Source organism: Monodelphis domestica, chromosome 6, assembly GCF_027887165.1.
Source record: "Monodelphis domestica isolate mMonDom1 chromosome 6, mMonDom1.pri, whole genome shotgun sequence".
Taxonomy (NCBI): domain Eukaryota; kingdom Metazoa; phylum Chordata; class Mammalia; order Didelphimorphia; family Didelphidae; genus Monodelphis; species Monodelphis domestica.
This window is the reverse complement of record NC_077232.1, coordinates 895379-912008: the sequence shown is the minus strand read 5'-3', so window position 1 is coordinate 912008 and position 16630 is coordinate 895379. Positions and strand designations below refer to the sequence as shown.

General features: G+C 59.9%; 1 protein-coding gene across 1 annotated transcript in view; it reads right to left on the bottom strand.

Annotated features, from left to right (window-relative positions):
• MUC5AC (mucin 5AC, oligomeric mucus/gel-forming) overlaps window positions 1–7503 on the bottom strand; it is a 34042-nt gene extending 26539 nt beyond the window's left edge. Inside the window, 10 exon segments of the mRNA XM_056803555.1 lie at window positions 161–286; window positions 359–572; window positions 732–841; window positions 1217–1307; window positions 1667–1781; window positions 2257–2521; window positions 3410–3472; window positions 3798–3863; window positions 6827–7007; window positions 7150–7503. Of these exon segments, the coding sequence (XP_056659533.1) occupies window positions 161–286; window positions 359–572; window positions 732–841; window positions 1217–1307; window positions 1667–1781; window positions 2257–2521; window positions 3410–3472; window positions 3798–3863; window positions 6827–7007; window positions 7150–7503 (1585 nt within the window).
• Between the last annotated feature and the right edge of the window lie 9127 nt (window positions 7504–16630).

Genomic DNA, 16630 nt, shown 5'->3' with positions numbered 1-16630 from the left:
GACCCTAACCCGGAGCTCCCTCCTGAACAGACGTTGATCCCCTCGGCCCCGGCACGGCCCTTGGCCCACGAGTAGCCCAGGCTGGTTTGGGCCCGGCCAGGGAGGCCCTCGGGATGGTCTACACTGAGGGAGGCAGTGAGGGGCGAGGGAGGGGCCTCACCTGGGGGGCAGAAGCAGCCGTCCGTGCAGTGGTCCTCACAGAGCAGCGACTGGTCGGGGTTGGAGCAGGTGTCCCTGCAGGGGGAGCCGCACTCCCGGTACTGCATGTTCCAGGGGCAGGTCTTGTCTGGAAGGAGACGGAAGGTGTCAGCTGGGTGCCCTCCTGAGGGGGGGAGGCTTGGGCTGGGGGGCTACTCACGGCACAGGTCGGGGGCCCTCCAGTTGGCGGGCAGCCCTCCGGCGTGGGCGCACTGGCGGGAGTACTCCGCGAAGGTGCTGCAGATGCAGGCGGTGTAGTGGGCTTCCTCGCAGAGGCACACGTCCTGCCGGCAAGCCTCCACGTAGCTGCTGACGTCCACCAGAGCATGGCAGGCGAAGAAGGGGGCGCTGTTGAGGATGGCCCCACAGAAGTCCTGGGCAAACAGGAAGCGCACCCTGTGGCGAGGGCCCCCACATTCCCGCCCGCTCGTCCTCCCTCGCTCCCTCGAGGGTCCCCAGGGCACCCCGGGGGCACAGGAGAGGGCACGTGCCATGCCTGGGCTGAGGATGTGAGCTGTGCCAGTGGCACTTACAAAGGGAACTGTGCAGTTCTGCGGGGCTCTTGGGATGGGGTCCTGGCACTGCTCCATGGGCCCGTCCATCTTCTGCAGATTCCCAAACTGCACTGCTGTCAGTCTGACATCTGGGCGAAGCAAGCAGAGCCCAGCCTCAGTGCCCATGGCGGGCATTTGGGTGCACTCACTGAGCCACGCTGGGATGTTGGCCTCCTGGCCCTTCCCCAAGCCAAAATGGCCCCCTCTTGGGATGCGGCACCCGCCAGATTCACGGCCATGAGATCTCCACCCATTTCTCAGACAGGCATGCGCACGCGCAGGTGCACACACACATACACACGTGCACACACGCACACGTGCACACACGCACACGGTTAGGGGTTGGCTTGGCGTGGTCTTGCTCTCCTGCTTTTAGGGGGACGGAGGGAAGACAAAGACTGGGGAGTCCTCCCTCGTCCCCCGCAGCCCCCAGAACAGAGGCTGGGGTCCCGCAGCTTCCTTACCATTGGAGAAGAGCTCGTTGTAGGTGGGGATGCCATTGAAGTCTCCACAGAGGCCGCAGGTCTGGTTGGCATACTTGGCATCTAGCTCCAGCTGAAACAAAGGGAGAAGGCTTAGGGCGCCTTGGTCCTGCCTCATTCCGGACAAGAACGGCGAGGAGGCGAGCCCAAGGGGCCACCAAAAGGGCTGAAGGGCCGGCACGGAAGAGAAAGCTTCCAGGCTGGAGCCTCCCAGGGCGAGGGCGCTTTGCACTCAAGCCCCCCGGGGACCTTAGGGGCCAACTCCTTGTCAGGCCTGACTCTGGGCCTGGGCACAGACTGGCACCTCAGAGGCAGCAGGGACCCGAGTCCTCCAGCCCAGGTCCAAAGCTCTCCGGGGAGGCCTCCTGCCCTTTGGGCGCTGCCCACTCCTGGCGAGCCCCCTGGCATGGCCAGGCAGGACCGTGCCCTTACCAGGAGCCCGTCATCTTGGTTCCACATGAACACCAGGCCCAGCTTGGCCACGACCTTCACGGAGGTGCCGCTCTTCTCGACCAGGATGCCCGCTTGGCTGAAAGGCAGCTGAACCCTGTGGGGAAGGCTCAGATCTTCAGCCGCTGGCGGCGGGCGGGGAGGGGAGGGCTCTCTTAGGGGCCCTCCGGCCCAGGCCAGCTAGAGCCTGGCAGAGGCAAGGAGGCCTTGCTGAGCACAGGCGGGCATGGGGCAGAGCAGCCCACACGTATGAGAGGGACCTTCACGCCGGGCTGGAGCCCTGGGAGTTCGGGGCGTCTCTCCCCTTGCATCTGCCCGCCCAGCCGCAGTTGGCCCTTACGGGGCCAGAATGGAGAGCTTCTTGCCCAGCCCTGGTACCTCCCGGGAGGAAGCTAAGGCGAGGAAAGGAGGAGGGCCGGAAGCCAATCAGGGTCCGGAACTGGCCGGGACTTCAGAGGGCGTCCCGGGCTGGGGAGGGGGCTGGCCCAAGAGCTCTTTCCTCCGACCTTGCCTGGAGGCCCCACCTTCCCCCGAGGGACGGTGCCCTCCCCACTCCCAGAGCGCACACTCACGGGCGGCCGTGGACCAGGATGACGTCCTGGTTCATCTCCACCACCGTCCCGTCGAGCTTCAGGGTGATCCGGCTCACGGCCGTGGTGGCGTTGGGCCCCGGCACACGCCTGATTTGGATGTTGAAGTCTTCGTAAGGCGACTTGCAGTGGGAGGAGAAGACGTAATTGCAGAGGCCGGGAAAGTGGAAGATGTCCCCATCGAAGGTCTTGTAGTGGAAGTCTCCCCACGTGCTGCACACGCGGCCGTTGTGGGACGACTTCAGAGCTGCAGAGACCGAGCGAGCCAGCCTTGAGGCGCCAAGTGGCCACTCAGGGGAGCAGCCACCCCCTCCTCTGACTGGACCTCCTCCTCCTCCTCTCCTCTTCCTCCTCTCCTCTTCCTCCTCCTCCTCCTCTTCCTCCTCCTCTTATTCCTCTTCCTCCTCTTCCTCCTCCTCCTATTCCTCCTCCTCCTCTTATTCCTCCTCCTCTTATTCCTCTTCCACCTCCTCCTCCTTCTCTCCTCTTCCCTCCTCCTCTCTTCTTCCCTCCTTTTCCTCTTCCTCCTTCTCTCCTCTTCCTCCTCCTCCTCCTCTCCTCTTCCTCCTCCTCCTCCTCCTCTTCTTCTTCTCCTTTTCCTCCTCCTCCTTCTCTCCTCTTCTTCCTCCTCCTCCTCCTCCTCCTCTTATTCCTCTTCCACCTCTTCCTCCTCCTCCTCCTCCTCTTCCTCCTCCTCCTCCTCCTCCTCTTATTCCTCTTCCACCTCTTCCTCCTCCTCCTCTTATTCCTCTTCCACCTCTTCCTCCTCCTCCTCCTCTCCTCTTCCTCCTCCTCCTCCTCCTCTTATTCCTCTTCCACCTCTTCCTCCTCCTCCTCCTCCTCTCCTCCTCCTCTCCTCTTCCTCCTCTTCCTCCCCCTCCTCCTTTTCCTCTGTTGGCCAAGGCCATGTGGCTGTTTGGTGGCCAGCTCTTTTCTCCATGCTGCCTGGCCTCCCCACACCAGCCCATCTGCCCTAGGCTGGGAGGGGGCATCCACTCCCAGCCCCAGAGGCCAGCAGGCCCTGCTGGGGAGCCTCCTCTGCCCCAGGACACCCCGGGTCCTGCCCTGACCTTAATGCCGGGACCAGCCCATTTCCCGTGGCTTCGGCCACCCTCCTGCCCAGGCCCATGCTTACTCTTGACAGTGGAGATGGCGGTCATGGGAGGGAGCGTGGCTTGGAGCAGGCTGCCTGAGGAAACTGGGGAGAGAGGGGGGGCCCTGCCATGAGCAGGTGCGCACGTACACACGTGTACAACATGTATGTGCTACATGCAGTGACCTGCAGCCATCGGTCCCTGCGTCTACACAGGCACCCTCAGGTCGCTCTGGACATAGGTGTGCCCACGCACCTGCTGCTGGCCTGTGAAGGCTGAGAGGCTCCCTCCTTGGGTGGAGGGGGCACAGCCAAGGCTTGGCTTGGGCACTGTCGGCCCCGATTCTTTGACTCCCTCCCTCCATCACCCCTGCAGTGCCCAGTGGAGAGAGCCGCCCCCACAGCCCACAGAGGGGCCCCGGCCACTCACCACCCGGCTCCTGGAGAGGGCCTTGGTAGTCATACAGGATGTCCGATGTGTCATACAGGGCTTGCCCTGGAACCCAAGGAGACAAGGGACCATCCTCAGCGGGCTCCCAGCACGGGAGGGGGGCCAGGGCACAGGAGCCTCAGCAACCATGTGGGCCAAGTCCCCCATCACACAGAGGGGAAACTGAGGCCCGGGGGTTCAGACTACTTGGCCAAGGTGGCATACAGCACAAGCAGCAGAACTGACAGATCAGACTCTGGTCTCCCCTGTGAGCTCTGAGCCTCCTTCCCTGGAACCCCAGCCTCCCTCGAGCTCTGCCTGCCCAGGCCTTCCTGGATTGGCTCCAGACAGAGAGACCAAGGCCAGGGCACCTACTGGAAGCCTGCAGTGAGCGGGGGGGCAGACACCCCCACTAGAGCAGAGGCTGCTCAGGGAAGCCTGAAGGTGCGATCCACAAGGAACAGAAAAACAGGGGAAAATATTTTAGAGGATCGCTGCCCAGCGGATTGTAGAAATGGCAGTGTGGGCATGGGTGCCCTGGGATCCTGGCCCTCTCGGGCCTCCCTGATGGACCTGGTTGGGGTAGTCCTGACTGCCCTTGGAAGCCTTCCCTCCCCAAGTTCTATGTCCTAAGGTCCCTCCTAGCCTTCATATTCCATATTCTGTGTTCTAAGGTCCCTCCTAGCCTTCATATTCCATATTCTATGTTCTAAGGTCCCTCCTAGCCTTCATATTCCATGGTCTGTGTTCTAAGGTCCCTCCTAGCCTTCATATTCCATATTCTGTGTTCTAAGGTCCCTCCTAGCCTTCATATTCCATGGTCTGTGTTCTAAGGTCCCTCCTAGCCTTCATATTCCATATTCTGTGTTCTAAGGTCCCTCCTAGCCTTCATATTCCATGGTCTGTGTTCTAAGGTCCCTCCTAGCCTTCATATTCTATGTTCTAAGGTCCCTCCTAGCCTTCATATTCCATGGTCTATGTTCTAAGGTCCCTCCTAGCCTTCATATTCCATGGTCTGTGTTCTAAGGTCCCTCCTAGCCTTCATATTCCATGGTCTATGTTCTAAGGTCCCTCCTAGCCTTCATATTCCATATTCTGTGTTCTAAGGTCCCTCCTAGCCTTCATATTCCATGGTCTATGTTCTAAGGTCCCTCCTAGCCTTCATATTCTATGTTCTAAGGTCCCTCCTAGCCTTCATATTCCATGGTCTGTGTTCTAAGGTCCCTCCTAGCCTTCATATTCCATGGTCTATGTTCTAAGGTCCCTCCTAGCCTTCATATTCCATGGTCTATGTTCTAAGGTCCCTCCTAGCCTTCATATTCTATGTTCTAAGGTCCCTCCTAGCCTTCATATTCCATGGTCTATGTTCTAAGGTCCCTCCTAGCCTTCATATTCCATGGTCTGTGTTCTAAGGTCCCTCCTAGCCTTCATATTCCATGGTCTATGTTCTAAGGTCCCTCCTAGCCTTCATATTCCATGGTCTATGTTCTAAGGTCCCTCCTAGCCTTCATATTCTATGTTCTAAGGTCCCTCCTAGCCTTCATATTCCATGGTCTATGTTCTAAGGTCCCTCCTAGCCTTCATATTCCATATTCTGTGTTCTAAGGTCCCTCCTAGCCTTCATATTCCATGGTCTGTGTTCTAAGGTCCCTCCTAGCCTTCATATTCCATATTCTGTGTTCTAAGGTCCCTCCTAGCCTTCATATTCCATGGTCTGTGTTCTAAGGTCCCTCCTAGCCTTCATATTCTATGTTCTAAGGTCCCTCCTAGCCTTCATATTCCATATTCTGTGTTCTAAGGTCCCTCCTAGCCTTCATATTCCATATTCTGTGTTCTAAGGTCCCTCCTAGCCTTCATATTCCATGGTCTGTGTTCTAAGGTCCCTCCTAGCCTTCATATTCCATATTCTGTGTTCTAAGGTCCCTCCTAGCCTTCATATTCCATGGTCTGTGTTCTAGGTCCTTTTCAGCTCTGGCATTCCATGTTCTATGTGCTCTGAGGTCACTCATGGAGGCCCTAATGGAGAGGGGAGGAAAGACCACGCTTGGAGGCTGGAGCCTGGAAGACTCCAGGAAAAGATGAGCAGAAGCCTTCTTGGCGCCTCTTACGAGAGTCTCTGCTGACCTCAGTTCCCATAAAATGAGGGTAGGATATTTGGCCTCAGGGTCCCCTGAGGACTAATAATGAGCAGGAGTCACGGCCAGTGGGTGGCCAGCAGGAGTCTCTCATGCCCCCATCTCATGGGGAATGTTGCCTTTGCTCTAGCACAGCTATCACTCCCTCTCCAGGCATGATGTCTTTGGGAGGGGCTATTCTGGCCCTCACTTTATGAGTGAGGAAACTGAGGCAGAGAGGGGAGACGAGACCCACGGACCATCATCCTACTCCGGGCCCTCCACCGCCCGCCCATCCACCATCCTCTACTGGCGCCCTCCCAGGCACTCAGGGTCCGAGGAGAGCTCTGGCCAGCCCCGGAGTCAGGAGAGATCTTGGATGCGAACCATCCCTGACATTTCCCAACAGTGACCCTGGGCAAGTCACTTCAGCTTGGAGCCTCAGTTTCCTCCTTGTGCCTCGTGGCTCAGAGTCCCCGGAGCCCCTCCCTGCCAGCACAGAAGAGCCAGGGGCCCCTCGGGGCACCTGTGCTATCCCTGTTTCCCTTGCCCAGCCTAAGGACGTGGCCCCAGCAGGACGGACACCCAGGCTAGTCCTCGCCAGCCAGAGCCGCGTCTAGGGTTCTTGGGAGACGCCGGAGCTTTGAGGGGCCTGGGGCCCCGCTCTTGGCTGGGAGCCTCCCCCACCCCTGCCCTGGGGCCGAGCACGAAGGGGGCCTCAGAGGACCACAGCACGGCATGGCTAGTGGGCTCTGGCGCCGCCTCCTCACTCGCACTCCCAGCTCCGGGGGCTTTGAGATCTCGGCTCCTCCCCTGCACGTGCCCTGACCCAGGTCAGAGGCTCCTTGAAGGGAGCCCAGTCCCCCGGCCAAGGGACTTGTCCAGGGTCCCACGGGGAGGCCGCCCTCCCCCTACACTCCACTTCCACGAAGGGATGCCGAGGGCCAAAGCAGAGGCAGCGAGGGAGGCCTGCCCAACGGTGTGGCCCTGGACCAGTGCAGCAGCCGGCGGCCACCCTCCGGGGATGAGCATTCCTGGGGCTCGGCTGCCGGGGAGGAGGCAAGAAGGCCGGGTCCGATCGGGCCACTGAGCTGGCCTGGGAGAGGGGCCACGCCGGCTGGCCCGATGGAGCCCCAGCCAGAGGACGGGGCCCCAGGGGACACTGGGGGGGCAGGAGGGGCTCCCCAAAGGGCTGGCTGTGATCCAGCCTCAAAGCTGCCTCTGGCCCTGCGGCTCACACGCATCGGCTGGGGGTCTGCCGGCCCCGGGAGGGCCACAGACATCCAGGCTCCCCCTGCCCCAGCCGGCCGGCCTCTCCGGCCCCGTCTGCAGCCCCTGGAGGCTGCTCGTGGCCTCAGGAGCGCGGCGGTGCCCCCAAGGGTGCCCTGAAGGCCCTCCAGGGTGGCCGCTCCGACTCCGGACGGACGAGGGGGCGAGCTGGGCCCGGGCAGCCCCGCAGGAGGCCACAGGGCGGCCGCTCGGGAGATGCCCCGGGCGGGGAGGGCCCTACCTGGCTGCTGCTGCTGCACCGAGGAGGAGACGGCCAGGAGGAGGGCCCAGAGGGGCAGGGCTTGCCGCCTGCTGGCACCCATGGTGGCTGAGCTCCACCCGGAGAGAAGGCCCGGCCTCTGCCAAGACGGCTGGCCCGGGAAGCGCCTTATGTATGCCCGGAGCTGGCTCGGGCCCAGGCCGGCCCACGTGGGCTGGGAGGGCGAGGCGAGGGTGGGGCCTGCCGCTCTGCCCCTCACTCGGGGCACCGGGGGGGGGGCTGTTTGCACACTGGGAGGAGGGCCCCCCCCTCCCCTTCCCGCTCTCCCCACGGGGTCCTGGGAGCATCTCTCGCCCCGACTGACCCTCACCGGACGCCCTCTTCATTCCGGCTGCCCACAAGAGGTGGCCAGAGGCTGGTGGGGCCCGGGGTGGCCCCCGCAGGGACCTCTGGAGGTGCGGGGAGCCCCACAGCTCCCGGGAAGGGGCAGGATCTGGGGCCGCCCCAGGGCTCTCCCTCCGTGGGCAGGCCCCGGCCCGAGTGCCAGGCGGGACGTGAGCAGCGTGGCCGGGAAGCAAAGGCCCTGCGGCCGGCCGAGGCGGCTTTCCTGGGCAGGCGGGACCCCCCCCCCCCCACGGCCGGCCTTCGGGCGGTCCAGGGCTCCGTCCCGGCCTCAGACCGCCCTCTCCTGGCGGGCAGGGTGGGCCTGCATGGCGGCTGCCCCAGAGAACTGGCCCGAGGGCCGGCACACAGAAGTGAAGCCCAAACTGGCAGCTTCCTGAGCCTCCTTTGACCCGTGAGGGAGGGGCAGGGCCCCCGCCTCCATCCGCCATGCCGCCTCTTTGACCCCGGGACAGGCCGCGTGACATGTTGGAATCTGGCAAAGTTGCTGGGATACGCGTCATCTCACCCATGCCAGGTACAGGGTCCCCACTAGAGCACGTCTGGAGAAGAGGATCTGGGGGCTGAAGTGGACCACAAGCTCAAGTGAAGTCAGGGTGGGAGAGGGCCGCCAAGAACTCCAGTATAGCCCTGGGTGGCATCGACAGACATCACATCCAGGAGGGAGGACGCGTCCCGGCCAGATCCCCTCTGGAGGCCCCGACGGGCAGGCTAGGAGGGGGCCCCGGAGACTTGGGGAGTCTGCGGGTGGTGGAGGGAAGGATCCCGGCTCCTCGTGGACCCAGGATGATGAGGAGAGGGGCAGCGTCCGGCTTTAGTGGGGTGCTGGGAGCACCCTCCTCCCAACGAGAGCTGCCCTGGGAGGTGGTGAGCTCCCCGTCATGGAGGAGCCTTTGTGAAGGATGCCTTTGAGGCCTCCTACGTCCCCCTCGTGCCGGAGCTGCTGGGCTCTTGGGCAGTGGGCCGGGCCGAGGCCCCAGGGATGGCCTGTGCCAGGGCTCCGCCGCACGTCCGCTGGGCAGGACCTCTGGGGGAGACGAGGTTCCCTTCAGGCTCCGGGGACGGGGGCAGCAGCGGGGGTCCCGGGAGAGGTGCAGGAGGTGGAGGGATGCGCGTCGCCCCCAGCCGGGGAGAGGCAGAGCTAGAGGGACCCCGAAAGCCTGCCGCGCGGCTCCGCTCCACCTCGAGGCTCGTGCCGTGCCCGCACTCGGGGCTTCCTGGCAGGGGCGCAGCACGGGCCCGAGGAGCTCGCCAGGCGGCGGCCACCCCAACTCGCTCTCGGGCCCCGTCGGACCTGGGCTGAACAGGGCCAGACACGGTCCCGGAGCGTTGGGGCCACACGAGGATCTCCAGGCACGTGTCCCCGCCTGACGCGGGAAGCGCGGCTCCTCCTGGGCGGGCAGCGTGCTCTGTCCTGGCCCCGCCGCCAGCCCTCGGGGCGCAGAGGCCGGACGGTCCAGCCCGGCCTTCCACGGTGGGAACAGAGGTCCCGAGGGGCCGAGAGGGCCGCGGGGGAGGCTCAGGGAGCGGCCTGCTCCCCCCCCTGGGTCCAAGGCTCTTGAGATGCGGCTCCTCGTGGCATCGGGGGCTGGAGCCCCTTCTGAGCCGCCTGGGCATCCCCAGAGGCCTCGGCTCCCACGCGGGGAGGGGACGGGGCACGAGAGACTTGTGCCGGCCACAGAGCTGGGAGCCAGCTCCGACCTGGGGACCCCAAGCTAGTGCCCTTCCACTCGTGCCCACCGGACACGCATGCACACGCACATGCACACACACGTGTATGCACGTGCACTCGCACACAAACACGTGCATACGCATGCACACACAAACACATGTGTGCACATGCACACACAAACACGTGTATACTCATGCACTTGCACACAAACACATGTATACGTATGCACTCACACACAAACGTGTGTACACATGCACACACAAACACACATGTGCACATGCACACACAAACACGTGTGTACACATGCACTCGCACACACAAACACGCACACCCATCAAAAGCCTGGCTGGAGGCACCAGTGGAATCTGCCAGCGCACAAGGGTCTGCCCACGCGAGCTGGGCATATGGGATTAAAGGGATGGTGAGCAAACAGTTGGAATAGGAAGCAGCCATCGAGCAGGACGTGCCAGGCGGGCGCCATCCCTGAGCACGTCGGTGCACGGGGGCTTTTCCTCTCACCTCCACCTCGGCCCTGGACTTCCTTCAAGGCTTCCCTCAGCTCCTGCCCCTCGTGGGCCGGGAGGCCCTTCCTTTGCGTGCCCGGCCAGTGCCAGCGTCGGTGCCCTCTCGTGCGCGCCGTGCCCTCCTCGAAGGCGGAGCCCGCCCTGGCAGCCTCCTCCTCCCCGACACTGAGCACGGGGCCTCGGACGCAGCCAGGGCTTGGCCCGCGTTCCTTGGGCTCCACGGACGGATCGCTGACCTCGGCCTGGCACAGCGTCCAAGAAAGTGTAGGGAGAGGCTGGCCTTTGTCCTTGCTGGCCCCCGCAGTGCTCCCCGCTCTCGGGAGCCAAGGCAGAGTCTTCGCGGCCTCTGTGGCCCCGGGGCCGGCTGGTGGGGAGCTCCCACGGGAAGCCCCAGGGAGCTGGGCCGGATCCCATTTTCTCTGGCGCTGAGAGAAAGCGGGTTCGTCGAGTTTGCAGAGAGCAGAGCTAAAACGGAGGGCGAGGGGCCAAGTGGCTCCCCGGCGCTGGCCGGTCCACTGGGCTAGAGGGGACGGCGCGAATGGCATCGGAGCAGCGTCGTGGGACGCTGGGCTCAGAAGGAAACGTCCCGGGCCGGGAGGAGGAGGTGCGCCCAGACAGAAAGTGGGGAGGAGGGAGCCCACCGGAGGGCCAGAGAAGCGGACGTGGGCTGGTTTGGGGGCAAGGCAAGAGGCGCTCCCTCAGAGCTAGAGGGAGCCCTGCTCGGGCCACTCCAAAGGGGGGTTGTCCCCGCTCGATGATCTGAAGCGTTTCCAGAGGAGGGAGACCGCAGTGGGGACACGCCTGGAGACCAGGTCACGCGGGGACCGTTGAGAGGAACGGGGAGCGTGTAGTCCCGAGAAGAGAAGACTCGGGGAAGAGGCTCGCCACATGAAAACAAGCCCAACTCTGTTCAGGTCTTCCAGCCCAGAGCACCCACTTCTTGGGGATTCCTCCTTAGGCAGAGCTAGACCCTGAGGGTCTCTGAGGCCCCCTCCAAGCCCCCCATCGCAGCTGGTTTGGGCTTAGCTCAGGCCACCACCTCGATTCCTCCAGGTGTTCACACTCTCTTCATTCTGAAGCCTGGCACCGGCCAATCACGGGGACTCATTGAATGACCAGTTACTGGCCTGCTGTGAACATCTGCCCGGCACTTATTCTGTTCTACCCCGTAGGAAGCAGGACTTTCCTGGGGGAAGCAAAGAGGCCTCTGGGTGGGGGAGGTCATCGGCCCTCCGCCGAGGGGCTCCCTGGGCCGTGGGCCGTAGGAGGGTGGCCCACCAGGGCCTGAAGGAGACTGCTTGAGCGGCTTGAGAAACCAGATTCAGCAGTTCTGGTGTCAGGAGCGTCACCGGAATGCTGGTGATTTTTAAACTAGGCCAGGGAAACCGCTCTAGGAGTCTTCGTTTGGGGCTAATACTGACTGACTCCAGCTGGAGTGAGGCCCTACAGGCTGGCGATTTGGGATCTGGTCATCTGCTGGGCTGAGAAGGCAGCGTGCACCCAACAAGGCCCCCCTGGGCTGGGAAGGACCCGTGACCCTCCCTCCCACCAGAAGAGGAGGACTTCTTACCCTGATGGGCTCTGGGGGATCCAGGATCCCAGAAGCTAAGGGCTGCAGGGGGCATTCGAGGCTCACCTCTGCTAGTCTAAGCCATGCTGGGTCCTCCCAGAGCAACTGGACTACAGGAATGCATCATGCATACATACAAATGAGTGGACAAAGAAGTGAACAAAGAAAAAACCTGTACTAAGGACTTTCTATGTGCCAAGTCCCTCTCCCCAGGCCTTTTATTATATCTAGCTTTAACTATTACTATCTATCTAGAGAGACATTTTTTTTTGGCTAGGTGGTACAGTGGATAGAGTGCTGGGCTGAGTTCAAATCCTGCCTCAGACATTTACTAGCTGTATGACCCTGGGCAAGTCACATAATTCCTTCATCTGTAAAATGAGCTGGAGAAGGAAATGGCAGACTATTTGACTACCAAGAAAACCCCACGTGGGGGCAAAAAGAGTCCAACACAACTGAAAAATGACTGAACAACAGTTGTGCCAAGCATGGTGCTAACCGTGGGGGTACAAGTCCCATAGCAAGGCTGTCCTTCCCCTCTAGGGGCTCCAGTCTGCTGGCGGATGACACCAGATGACACCAGAGATGGAAAGGGGTGAAGTGGGACAGAGAGGGAGTAAGAGACCTTCTGGGGCCCAGCCTGCCTGTGGGTAGCTGGAATCTAGGGAGATGAGTCTGCAACACCGACTGGAAAAAGCTCACCAGTGAGAGCCCAGACCACGGAGGCTAGAGTCTGACTGCCAGCCAGAGGGGATTCTGGGATTTTAACCCAGGGCCACAGACTACAGACTCAGTCCTGCCTCCAGGGTACAGCCTCCCTGGCCTTTGCTCAACCTTGGGGAATCTGAGTGGAACGTGCTTCAGCAGTTCAGAGTCCCTTCTTACACAGCAAGGCCAATGCCCTGACTGGAGACCACCAACCTGTGGCCAGAGGAAGGCATCTTGGACTTCAGGGAGCCCTTTCAAGCCCCGGATGTCCATTTCTATGAGCCGTCCATCTGTGGCACCTGGGTGGGCAGATTGAGCTGATGGGGTTAACTAGTTATGCTTGGAATTAGGAAGCAGCACGGAGCAAGAAGGTGGAACAATGGCCTCGGGATCAGAAGGCCAAGCTTGGAATCTTGGCCCTGTGACATCAGGAATTCTCAGAACCAGAAGGGACTTTGGGGGCCTCCACGGAAGCCCATACCTGCCTGGGCATCCTCCAGCCCCTGCTGCAAGCCCGCTGTCTCTACAGGCAGCCCTTTCCATGCCAAGACAGCTCCAATTGTTAGGGTTTGGGTTGGGGGGTGGTTTTCCTGTTATCAAATCTGAATTTGCCTCTTTAATTCCCCCCCAAGCACCATGCAAAATGAGCCTAAGTCTCCCTCCCCTCTCTGTGTGTCTCTCCTCTCCCCTCCCTCTTTTTTCCTCTCTCTCTATGTCTCTGTATCTGTCTGTCTCTGTCTCTGTCTCCCTCTCTCCCCTCCCTCTCCCCTTCTCTCCCCCTCCCCCATCTCTCTCTCTCTCTCTCTCTCCTCTCTCTCTCTCTCTCTCTCTCTCTCTCTCTCTCTCTCTCTCTCTCTCTCTCCCTCCCTTTCTCTCTCTCCCCCTCCCTCCTTCTCTCTCTCTCTCTCTCTCAGATCCCATGTTCCCCCCTCTCTTTTTTCTTCTTCCCTCTCTTCTCCCCTCTTCTTCATCACAAATATCCTTAGTTTCTGTAAGTGTTCCTCATATTTACCACCGTTAATCCAAGCAAGTCCCTCCCCTTCCCTAGGCCTCAGTCTTTCCCTCTGTAGAAAGAGGAGGTTGAGGCAGGTCACCTTCTGCTCTAGATTCTGTGACTTTTCCCAGTGCCAATCCAGGAATCATGACCCAACTGGAGGGATGCGCCTACTGGTGTTCCTGCTGGGTCAGAGAACGTGTGCCTTTTGGGGCATCATTCTGAGCCGCTTTCTAGAATAGCTGCACCACTTCGCAGTTCCATGCCGGATGTGCCTGTCTTCCCACAACCCCTCCAGCATTTGTCATTTTCCTCTTTTGTAATCTTTGCCAACTAGAGGAGTCAGTGTTGCTCTGCTGCTCTGCGAGTGGTCTGAAGGCATCTTTCAGATGGCTATTGAGGGCTTGCATTTCCTCTTTTGAAAATAGCCTCCTCTGCCCTTTGGTTCCTTCTCTCTGAGGAATGGGGCTCTTGGGTTCCTTGTATATCTTGGAAGCTGGTGGTGCTCTTGAAAGGTCTGAGCAGGCCTCTCCTTGCCAATGTGACCCCACAGGAACTAGGATCTGGGATTGGCCCAGGACATAGAGTTCATCTGGTCCAGCCCCCATGGCACAGAGAAGCAAGTGGCCTAGTTGGACTTTGAATTCAGATCTTCTCGCTCTGGATGCCGGATTCTTTCGAGGCCATCACAGTCTATATGCTCCATGTACCCAATACCCCATGGTGGAGCCCACTGGGAAATCTGTCCACAGGCCAATAGGGAAGCCATATGGCCCGTCTGACCCCCACTCTCTCTCCTGCTTTGCAGGCATTGAAAACCAGACCCATCAGCTAAGAAAGTTCCAGCCTCTACTAGAATACCTCTAGTGATGGGTCACTCACTGCCTCCCTGTACAGAACACTGCATTGCACTTTTGCCCACGTATCTGCCAAGGACCAGTATACTCCCCTGTAACAGCCAGTGAACCAGTAAGCATCTGGGATGCCTAGATTCTCACATACAAAAATAACTGATTTTGAACACTTGACCATCATTTGGAAGGCTCACCACCTTCCTCAGATCTGAAGACGGAAATAGCTGGAGGCTGGAGATGAAGTCCCACAGGGATAGCATTGTGTGCCTGACAAGCCCCATGGGAATTATCACAGATTAATATTGACCGAAAGGGCAGGGCTGCTCTGTGGATCTTATCACTTCACCCACTTCCTTGATAAACACAAAGGTGGCTCAGATTTCCCCATTGTTCCTAACATGGTTACTAGAAGTCACAAAGGGATAGGGGCTCAGGTCTCAGGGAGGAGGAAAGCTCCCTCTGTCCAAGACAAGACAAAGCCTTGACCGGTGGACTACCAAGAGGGAGGTGTGGCGATTGGCGCAGAATCACCCCCAATGCTAGGTCCCTACGTCTGAGCGCGGGGAGAACAACGGAGGGTAAATTTGACTTTCTGGTGGGGTCTCGCTGATCTGAACACCCTTGTATACGCATGTATTTTCTCTGAATCATACGGCAAACAGGATTCCTTCCAAGGCCTGGAATAGATTCAGAAATGGACTCCAGGAGGTAGGACCTTCTAGAGCTATCCAAGCCATGAGACCCTGGAAACCCATTTCCCTCTTCTCTAAACTCTGGAGGGAAGACTTTTTCTCCATGAGGTTATACTGGGATGCTCCATCTTCTGAGCCATCTCCAGTGAGTCTTCCTTAGACGAGGACAGAATGTCGTGGAAAGACACTGGCTCGCCTCCCCATCAATCTCACTTTGGGTCCTGGCTCAGCCTGTGTCAGCAGCATCTTGTCTAGAGACAAAGCAGCAGGCCCCACAGTGCCATCGTCATGGGAAAGAGTCAAGAATTCACCAATGCTTGGGAGCTCCCATCCCTCCCCCCAGGTCCTCAGTAGACCATCCTCCACGTCCAGGGATATTTGCTGTGACGGGTCTGGATTCCCTCTTGTCTTGTTTGCACAGGAGGAGAGAACAGCTCCCTGTCAGATCCCCCCTTCCTATCCTTGCCTTGCCTTGTTGATCCCTTGCACTACCCCCCCCCCCCACCTGCTGCTTAGCTGGCTCGCCTTCTCTTATTGCAGCACCTTTTTATCCCTTTCTCCCAAGATTTAGCTTCCGGCTCCACTCTCAGGCAGCCCTTTCCCCAGGACTCATTTCCTCCATGCCTCACAGTTCTTGATTACAGCCTTCCTGTAGTTGCCCTCTGGCTGCTTCCCATGTGGGCATCTAGCCTCTCCAACTAGGCCAAGAGCCTGTGGAAGGTAGAGCCGCAGCTCCAATGCTTACAGGGGCTTCCGTGTCTTTGGTCCCTAGTCTAAGACCATGAAATCTTCCCCAAATAATCTCTGACTCAACAGCCATCTCGAACCAGACGTCCTATAGACATCTCCAGCTCAACATGTCTAGAACTGGACTCATTGTCTTTCTGCCCAACTTTCCAATCACTGTCAAGAGCGCCCCTCCTCCCAGTCCCTGTGGCTCACAACACCAGCATCGTCCTGGACGATTGACTCTGTTGCCCCACCCCCAATCCAATATGGTGCCAAGGACTGTGGATTTCCCTCTTCAGCGTATCTTATCAATTTCATCTCTAAGCATCCTGGTCGATTTCGCCTCTGCAGCATCTGTCCAATAGCCTCCTTCCCTTCTCTGCCTCTGCCCCTCCCTTCATGGCAGTTCAGAGCCTCATCGCCTCGTGCCTAGACTATTGCAGTAGCGACTGTGGGTCTCCCTGCCTTACGTCTCTCACTACTGCAGCCCATTGTCGAATCAGCGTCCTGAAAGTGCAGGCGTGACTCTACTATGGCCCTGCTTATCTCCAGGACCGAATGAAGTCCTTTCTTTGGCTTTGGAAGCCCTTCGTCCCTGCCCTCTCTGGTGTCCAGCCTTCTCATCCCTTCCTCCCCAGACACACGGGGATCCAGTGACACTGACTGTTGTGCTGTTCCCTGGACACAGCCCTCACTGGCCCGACTCCAGGATTTCCTCGGCCTGGCCTCCGCTGTCTGCCTCCCCGCTTCCCAATCTCAGCTGAAACTCCTCCTTCAGCCTCTGGGCCTGTCTCCAAGTTGTCCGGTCTGGAGCCTGCTTGTCCGTGGCTGTTTGTGTGCCCACCTCTCCGTTAGGTTAGCTGCTCCTCAAGAGCGGGGCTGGCTTTTCCACTGCCTGCGCCCTCTCAGCTCCTGCTGCAGTGCTTGGCACCAATGGGGGCTGCACCGATGCTTGCAGATCGCCCGGGCTCTCCTTCCTCACAGGCCCCTGCTCTTCTCACCCTTCCAATCCAATCTCTTCCCTGAACACTTCCCAGCCTTTTCTGTTCTCGTCTTGAACCATAATTCAGCCACTAAGCCTCGTG